Source organism: Fringilla coelebs (assembly GCF_963513975.1).
Source record: "Fringilla coelebs genome assembly, chromosome: 25".
NCBI classification, from domain to species: domain Eukaryota; kingdom Metazoa; phylum Chordata; class Aves; order Passeriformes; family Fringillidae; genus Fringilla; species Fringilla coelebs.
The window spans coordinates 7,484,813-7,494,350 of NC_140051.1; the positions used below are offsets into that span (position 1 = coordinate 7,484,813).

General features: G+C 43.0%; 1 protein-coding gene across 13 annotated transcripts in view; it reads left to right on the forward strand.

Annotated features, from left to right (window-relative positions):
- Nucleotides 1–8,953, forward strand: part of PRDM10 (PR/SET domain 10) — a 45,128-nt gene extending 36,175 nt beyond the window's left edge. For all 13 annotated transcript variants that reach the window (XM_084221410.1, XM_084221412.1, XM_084221401.1 and 10 more), the window contains 6 exons: nt 53–196; nt 1,803–1,973; nt 3,190–3,330; nt 3,967–4,135; nt 4,751–4,863; nt 5,647–8,953. In XM_084221410.1, coding sequence (XP_084077536.1) covers nt 53–196; nt 1,803–1,973; nt 3,190–3,330; nt 3,967–4,135; nt 4,751–4,863; nt 5,647–5,883 — 975 coding nt within the window. In that variant the 3' untranslated portion in view covers nt 5,884–8,953. The remainder of the gene's footprint in view (nt 1–52; nt 197–1,802; nt 1,974–3,189; nt 3,331–3,966; nt 4,136–4,750; nt 4,864–5,646) is intronic.
- The last annotated feature ends 585 nt before the right edge of the window (nt 8,954–9,538 follow it).

Here is a 9,538-nt window from a genome sequence, read left to right on the forward strand (position 1 = left end):
CTGAGCAGAGTTACTGACCATCCTTCCAACGCTCCTTTGCTTCTCTCTGCAGACAAAGATGGTGCAGCACATCCGCAAGAAGCACCCAGAGTTTGCTCAGCTCCCGAACACGATCCATGCACCACTGGCGACGGCCGTGATCAGTTCCACGCCAGCTGTTCTCACCACTGACAGCACAACAGGAGAAACTGTTGTGGTAAGGACTGGAGGCACACAAGGGCAGTGCAGGGAAACACACAGAATAGGAACCTTCTGTTATTAGTAACCCTGGTTTATTTGGCAGATACTACTTTAAAACCTGTATTAGGACATTATTTGAGATCATTTCTGGTTTTAAGCCTGTGTGGTCCAGTTTTGCACTGTCAGGAGCTGTTCATTTCACTCTGGAGCTTTAAGGATTTGTCTTTTATCCCCAAATCCATTTTCTTCTTTCATTCAGACTTACTGACTCCACAAAATGAATTCAGGGATAGACATCTCCTGGATTTTGTGGGAATTTTCTCCTGAAGTAAGAGAGGCAGTTCCTTAATGTGGCCTCCGCTGGGTTTCGGGTGGCCCCAGTGGGCTGCAGCGGGGTTCGGATAGCACAGTCCTGCTCGGCACGGCCTGTCCACCTGAGTTCCCAAGCAGTTCTTAGCCACAGGCAATCTTAGCAAGCTTAAGTGACATCAGCTTTCAGTGGTTATCAACTCATTTTGTGATTGCAGCTCTTAGCTTGCTAGGTGCCACAGGTGGGCAGACACAGGGAGAGAGAGGAGAAGCCCTGTATGAAGTTCCACAGAATTGTCTTTATTGCCAGCCTCTGCAAAGGTCTCAGGGACAGCGTCTTCTAACAAACTGGGCAAAAGTAGGGTTTTTTATAGGATACAGGGCTTTTGGAAATTGTCCAATAGTTAAGTGTCAAAGGAAAGTGACCTATAGTCTCACAGAAAGATAAGCAAGGGTCCAAGGTGGCGGAAGAGAGGGGCTTCTAAGGTCCAGTCATCATGACTCGGCATTTCCTATCTTAGGCTTCTGGCTGCTAGGGAAGCCTTGGAGGCCCTGGGCCGGCTACAGTTCCTGGCATTAAGAGGACAAGCTTAACAGTGACTGGGGACTGGATCAAACTGTGTTCAGGGAGTCAGATCTTTTTGTAATCCTTTGGACAGCACAGCACTGAGCAAGATGAATCTCCAGTGCTGATCTCTCTACTGTTAATACATCAGCTGCCACTGAAGTGAAAGCTGAGACTAGAAATGTGTACTTCAATGTTGTGGAATACTATGTAGATTTACAAGTCCTATTGATCATGGTTTAAAACTTCTTATCTAAAGACTGACTACATAAAAGACTGTTTTGCTTGAAAATGGAGAGGTTTAATCAGGATGCCGTTGGCTTCATAAACCTGATTAAGTTATGCACTAAATGTCTTTACACATTAGAAATACAGTTGTGACTCTTACAGAGGAGGAAGAAAGGTGGAATATATCAATAAATTACTTTTTGACTTGGAAACCAAGTCAGCTCTTCACAAATACAGGACTTCCATTGTTTAACAGAATACTGGTATGTCATAAGATGAAAATAATTATTTTTATTATGATATGTTAAGTTAGCCATTACTGGTCCTGACTAGGATTTAGACAGAAGACAGCAATTCTAGTCGATGATCCCTGGTGGCTACCTATGACCCCAGCCTCTGGACCTGAAGCTCTTGTGAAAAAATTACCAGATCCACTGTAAGTGTAGATAAAAGAACTACAGCCCTGAAGAAGTACATCAGTATGATGATGACCTGTATCTCTCATTCTCTCCCTGCTCAGACAACAGATTTACTGACCCAAGCAATGACAGAGATATCCCAGACCCTCACTACAGATTACCGGACTCCCCAGGGAGATTACCAGCGCATCCAGTACATCCCTGTGTCTCAATCCACAACTGGCTTGCAGCAGCCTCAGCACATACAGCTGCAGGTTGTTCAAGTGGCTCAGGTGAGTAACCTGGTGGGGTTCTTGCTGTGCTTTTGATCTCTTCCCTCCCAAGCCTGTGTGTTCTTGGGCTTTAGCACACAGAAGTGTGGTAAGGAGTAGTTACAAAAAGTGCTGTAGCTACTTTTTACAGATATATCAACTGATAAGGCATAGAGTTCCCTTCATAAGCACTTGAACTGGCTATAAATAGTCCTGCCAGCCTTGGTCAGCTTGCTTGGAGACGCATCGACACAGTCCAGACTTAGTTCTACCCATCTGGGCAGCTTTGCTCAAGTCTGCACTAGGAATGTTTTCCAGCTACTGGAAAGGTGGGTCAGTGTGGGTGACCCATTTTCTGCAGTTCAAGAGTGATTTTTACTTCCTAGTCCTCAGTGAGTCAGAGCCAAAATCTGGGAGTACAGAGAGTGGTTGCTTGTTCCCTTCATAGCATCTATTAGCATATTCATTCTCTTAATGCTCAACAGGCTCCTAAAAATGAAACCAGAGTGTAACTAGAGTAACTGGTCTGAGGAAAACATCTCAGGCAGTTGTAAGAAATCTGTTACCCACTGGAGGAAGCTGAAACTACCATGTGTTTATATTTTAATCTGAAATTCCATGTTATCAAATCAGATTATGAATTTGGTTAATAAAGGCCTAAACAATGGCCCCAGTTGATAGTGACTGTGGCTGTTGTAACAATACAAGAGCATGAACACTGATTCCTGCAGGTAATATTAGCAAGATCTTAATTTTATAAATATCCAAAATTTGTAATTCAATTACTGTAATTGGTATCATTAGCAAGTGTTGTTCAGAAAAACCTTTTAAAGCCTCTGAGCACTTGTCTTGATGCAGAGCTGTGTCAAACTACAGAATTGGATACACAAATTTGAGTATGTATACGTTGTACAGAAAGATGCTTACAGAGAAGGGGTTAATACTAATCCTGGCTTTTGAACCCTTTGGTTTAGTCCAGCCACTGCCATAAACAGCTTGAACGATGTTAGGCAAGTCCTTTCCGTTGGTATCACTGAGATAGAGCCATCTCTGTGCCATTACATCTCTTAAATGTACCTTATCTCCTGGGGTGCAAAGAAACTCAACAAGGCTCAACAGGTGTGCTCCACTAAGGCTCCTCCTTCATCATTCCAGACCTTGTGTCTCAGAAGAGGTTTGCACGGCTGCTTTTGTAAAGAATTTGAGGTAAAGAACTCTGCTTAATTTTTTTCCCCAGGCTACCTCACCTCACCAGTCCCAGCACTCCACAGTGGATGTTGGGCAGCTCCATGACCCCCAGACATACACCCAACATGCCATCCAGGTGCAGCACATCCAGGTCACAGAGCCATCACCAGCAACTCAGTCATCATCACAGGTATTTCCCTCTTCTCATCAGAAGATGCTTTCCCCACCAGCCTGCTCAGCTGGCATACTGCATGTGCTGATGCAGGGGATAGTGTTTTCTTTTTCATTTAAAGGACCACACATAAAATTACTCTCGCACTGAGATCATCAAGCAGTGCCCAGATGTCTCAAGGTGTATGCGGGTATTTTGTTGTGGATTTGTTTGGCTATTTGTTGTATGGGCTTTTTTGGTGTGGGGTGTTTTTTCCCCTCAACAGTATGTACAAAGGAGAGATAAATGATTGGAAACAGACATATTTGCAGCTGAATGAAGTATTTCAGTTGGAAGATGTAAATGGAAACTGGCATTCCTTAAATATTTGAAGTGCAGCTCTTCATGCTCTTGGGTAGAATTTAGCCTCTAATCTCAGGTCTCTGCCATAGATTCACTTTGGCAAGCAACAATATCACTCTTTCAGTTTCCTGCTCTGAGCTTATTTACCATAGAGTGAAGCAAGTTGGAGGAGAGAGAGTTCAGTTCTTGTGCTCAATATGCTCTGAAACCCATCCCGTGTTTTCCCTTAATGAGAAGGCTGTGTTTGTGACATCATAGAGCTGTGCAATCCTTACTACACCAAGAACACTTGCACTTTTTTTTTTCCTGTAGGCTGGGGGTCAGCCTTTGAGTCCCTCCTCGCAACAACCTCAGCAGGAACTCAGCCCCTCACAGATGCAGACAACTACATCGACGCCAAACCAAGCCATCCAGCAGCAGCAAGGCTCCTCAGTCCAGCACACATATCTCCCCAGCAACTGGAACTCATTTCGGAGCTACTGTAAGTGTCAGCAGTAGCTCTAACTACTTGTCTGGCAAGTGCATCTGACTAACAAGTGCCCTATGTCTCCAGCTACCAAATGGGACAGTGTTTTCAGAGTTCATTCAGCTTTGTGGTTAATATTCATAGATATCAAGAAGATAACGCTTTGGACAAGTGTAAATGGTTGTACCAGCTCTTCCACTATCGTCCATACTGATCCAGTACATAGTTTGGGCAGGCACACTGGGCTCCTTTATTCCAAGGAACTTGCATACAGCAAGAATCCATGTGTTGGATTTGTTCAAGTTTGGGTGCATGCTTGAAAGAATTGTGTGGGAAAGGAACGTGACATGAAGATGATTTCTCATGCTCATGCAGTTCTGGATGGTAATTCTGTGATGATTTGAGTGAGAACAGGATGTGTTTTCTCTGCATGAATTGCCAAATCTCTATCTGGTGTTAGCTGGCAAAATTCTGCTGAGGCCTGTAGGGTTCTACAAGGCCTTATATCACCTGAATTCTATTCAATACTCACTGTTTCAGACTTTAAAACTTTCTGACATAAAACATGATCTTGGAAGGTTGTCTTTGAGTTTGACTGAAGGTCTTGATATCCAATTTGCAACTTTTTAGCATCAGAGATTCAGATGATGACCATCCCCCAAGGGCAGTATGTGATCACAGAGACTGCTGTGGGCACCCCAGTCACCACTGTCAACACAGGGCAAGTAAAAGCAGTTACTCAGGTAAGGAAAACCATCATGGCCTTTTTTTTCCATCTAGAATATTACCAGGCATAAAGCTCTTCAGCTTGAAGGTTTAAAGAATGCCCAAATCATAACTGGGGCACAGAGTGGAAGTACCTAAAGAGATGCAGACTCCACAGTATAGTCTGCATTGTAACCGTTTACAAGGCTCATGCCGTCTGGCTCTTGTATGTGTGACTCCTTTCAGTTTAAAATCTTCACTTAATCACAGCCCACATGGAACGGAATTTGCAGAACAAAATTATTTAGTGGCACTGCTTAGTCTTAAAAATATTTATGATTAAGCTAAATCCATTAAACCAAATTTCAGAACAGCTTCTGGAAACATTTCAGTAGCTTTCTGTTATTTATAAGATTAGAAAATAAGAAGAGTTCCTGCTATTCCTTATAAGCAATCCAGCATAAGGAGACAGGTCATTGGCTTGTGTTGATCTTGGTCACTGGGAATGCAACCTCTGCTACAACATATGGAATACAGGAAAAAAATCTTTCCGAATAGTGCAATTGAAAATTGCTGTTTTATTCTGTAGTGGTTGTCTAATTGTGTAATGAGTTTAACCATTTGTAAATTAACCAAAAGCCAAGTAAGTCCAATGTCCTTTGAATCAAAAGACAGGTGTTACGTTGCTCTCAAATACATTTAAATGAAATAGAGCTTATTTAATAAGTTCCTTGTTTACACCCAAATGTCTGGCAGCAGACTATAACAGAAATTACAAAAGATACAGTGTTCATTAATTATTTTCTATATTCCCCATGCAGACTCACTACGTGATATCTGAAGGTCAGCCTGATCTGGATGGTAAACAAAACTCTTCACTCTCCAGTGAGGTTCAGGTGGGCGTTTCCCAGTCCACAGCCCACACGGATCCCTTGGAATCCCAGACGAGTAACCAGCAGCAAACCACCCAGTACATCATCACAACCACCACCAATGGGAGTGGCGGGAGTGAAGTGCACATCTCCAAGCCCAGGACTTTCTCAGCAGAGCATGAGTGAAAGGGCCTCATGGTGCCATTTGCTTGTCCTTGTCACCTCCCTGACAGCCCAGATGTGGGGGTACCCTGGGGCTCTATATGTTTTGATGTATATGCTCACTTACCTTCCACTAAAATCTTGGAGCTCTTGTTAATGCTTTAAGAGGGTTTAATTCACAGTGACAATGAAATACCCTCAAAATCCTTCTGGGATGCTTTTTATGCAGCTTTTAAGAAAAAGGAAAAGAGAAGTGAAACCTCTGCTGGCCCTGGACTTTATTTTTGGCATGTCTGCTGACCCTTATTTTTCCTTTTTGGAAGTGTGTCCAGCAAACAATATTATTTCAGCTGTATGGCAAAAAGCCTGCCTAACTGAAGGCTTCCTGGCAGATTGTCGTATGTATATTTTTAACAGGAGCCATTAAACAGGAGAGCATCATGTAAATTTTTAGAATATGGCAGAACTGCTTCCTGTGGCTTCTAGCAGCCAAGGTGAAGGGGCGTGTCCCCGTGCCATATGAGCAGACTGCCTGCAGAAAGGAGAAGCAGCAGCCAAGCGGTGGTTCGTGGTGTCCCTTTATGGGGATGGATTGAACAATGAAGCTGTGAAGATGTGCTGAAGCAGTCCATTAAATTATTATTTTTCCAGCCCACCAGACATGCTGTCTGCCCTGCCCTGTTTTACCCAGCAGTTTCAGAAAGCAGGAAAAGCACAGTCTTAAACCCATGTTGTTTGGAACAAACTGATTGAAGTCCTACGAGCACCTAAGGGTAGTACAGAGCCACTGTTACTTCTTTTCCCTCCAGTGTCTACAGGGAAACCTGCTTTTTTGCCTCTAAACAACAACAAAAAAAAGGCAGCTCAGCTAAACCTGCACAGTAGCTTCTGCTGTGATCTAAGATATTTGTGCAAGGAGAAAACAAGGATAGAGAGCACTCCTCTGAAGGGACAGGGTCGTTATCTCTGTGGCCACCTCAAAGTAAACATATTTCTCCTCTTCAAGACTGCATGGAGAGTTGGTTTCTTTGGTTTCCCCCCCCCCCCCCCCCCCCCCCAAATAACCTTGTTAACAATGTACTGTAATTCCTTTGGACAGTTCCAGAAAACAACCCTGGACTCAGGAAACACACAAGAAACATGCTAGTGGACCACTATTTATGGGACATGGAAAGCCATCCATGAGGGTTGCCACACGTGATGGACCTGGTCTGCATACAGAATTCATGTTGCATTTAGGGACCAGGAGAAAGGGAAAGCAAAGGTTTATCTTTTAAGGCCATGTAATATGTTTTTCCTTACATAGTTCTCCTTCACAGGTTGTCTTGGTTGTTTAAGGCATTCTGGTGGTTGCAAAAACATGACTAGAACTCCAGTGACTCCTGGTGGGATATACTGTGTATGTCTGAATTTGCATTTGGAAAACGCATCCCAGAACATCTGGATATCAGGATACATATTATTTATTTATAAAACAGACACAAAGAAGGGTGCTGTGTCTTAGAGATCCTTGAGACAGAAGAACTTGAGAAGTTTTTTTGATTTGTTTTCTCTTGTACTGCACTGAGTGTGAATGTGGGACTCTTCCATAGATATTCCCATGGATTCAGGTGTGGATTACCCATGTCAGTAAGCACTACATGTTGTGGTATCAGGTTTTATGGAGTTAAAGCTCTTTGACATGAGGGAACTCCACACTCAGGCTGCACAAGAGCAAATCTGGTTCCTTGTGGGCAAAGCCTTGTAGCAGGCATGGCTTTGGTAATTAACGTATCTGTTAATGTGGCATGGAAATAGTATTGAGAGAAATCAGTTGGCCAGTACTGGCCAGCTGAGAAGTGTTCTGATACTGGCCAGCTGAGAAGTGTTCTGAGGTAACTCTCAAGTGACATGCCAAAATGTGATTACTTTTGTTCCTGGGATTTCTCTTCTCTTGCTGTACCACCATACTGGGGCACTAATGAGCCAGGTAGAATTAATGTGGACCAGAGCTCCCATTTGGTCAAGTGCAGTGATGAGTGAGTGACCTTAAATTCTGTGGATTTGGCAGCCCAGCCACTGTGGCAGTGCGGAGAAACAACCACAATGCCCAGTAAGTTGAATTCATGTTGCTGAGGACTTTGGAATTACAATGTTGAGCCTTGCAATGTTGTTTGTGTGGGAAGAGAGTAGGAAGAATTTTGTCTTGGCTTTTTTCAGGCTGCTGCTAATTTCATAACAAGGCAGAAATGCTACAAGTAGTAGGAAAATAGCAGACTTGGAAATGAATGGGAGAGTGGGAATACTGGGGTACTGGAGGATTGCGGGAGCAATTTTAAGAGTCTTAAAAGTTCGACAATAGATGAACGTCAAATATGTTCCCATTGTTGATGTTGCACATGTGGGGTTTAAAAACTACTTTGCTCTATTCACCTTTATTGGAACGGTCCATGAATGAGGACAGTTTTACCAGTTATTTAAAACTGAAAACTATTTAAAACAGAAAACTATTTGAAAACAGCCTTTTTGAACTCAAATCTTCCTCATCAAAGTTTCTCTGCCCTGCAGCAGCAGCAGCATCCTTGGGCTATTGGCCTGACTCCAGGTGAAGTAATTTCTAGTGTCAAAAGTTGAATGAATTGTCTGTGAAAGAAGCAAGCCTGGAAATGGAAGTACCACAGATTTTCCTTCCAAAATAAGGAACTGCAGTGATTGCACAGATGGCAAAGGTTGCATGAATTTTTTTCTCCATTTCTGCAGCGCAGAAGATATGGGATGTATTATTATTGTTTGTAAACCAGAGCAACCCAAAGATCTCTCTCAGTTGTATCCCACAGAAGTGTAAATCCAGAGTCCTCTTAGTTGCCTGGAAGGTCTGTGTTTTGTTTGGAGATGCTGCCCCTTGGAGGCGTTCTGGGTCAGATCCTATATTTTCCTGGAGGAAAAAGAAAATAACCCCAGCCTGCGCACCCTGATCTTGCACCTCTTGGACTGCTCGGGCCTCATCTCTTATTTAACTGTGTATGTTTGTTGTACATTTGGTGACTGTTGTTGTGTTCAGAGTCTTGTGCAACCTGGCAGATGTAAAAAAAAAAACCAAACCAACCTGAAAATAATAAATCTGTTTCTCTTTTTTTTTAAAAATGACTTCTGATGACCAATCTGTTCATTGGGCTAAGGTGTTCAGTGAAGGGTGAGTGAGGTGGGGTGTGGATAGATGGGTTGATAACAGTATAGTAGTTGCAGGGAAAAATATATTTGCTACACTCTGGATGGATCACAGAATTTCTGACCTCCCACAACACAGTCCAAGGGAGGGTGAGTGGAGAGTGGAGTGGAGCCCCCGTGTCTCTGTTGAAACCCTTGCAAAAATAAGGAATTTTAAAAGTTTTTATTTTTAAATTTAAAAGGTCAAGTTTAAAAGTTCATTCTAACTGATCAGCAGCACTGCATCTGAAGACTGAGAAAGTTGAGGATGATGTCTATTGAATGAGCAAACTACGACAAAATCCCTCTAGAAGTGACTCCTGTCGCCATCCCAGGGTGATTTCAGGTACTATCCTGACATATCCACTCCCAGTCACTCAATAAGATGTGTAACTCCAGTCTCTCAAGCTCCACCTAAATGTAAAGAGAGTATTAGAACAAGTTAAAAACGGGGAGAAGTTAGGGAGGAGTCCATCGTAACTTCTGCACTGAA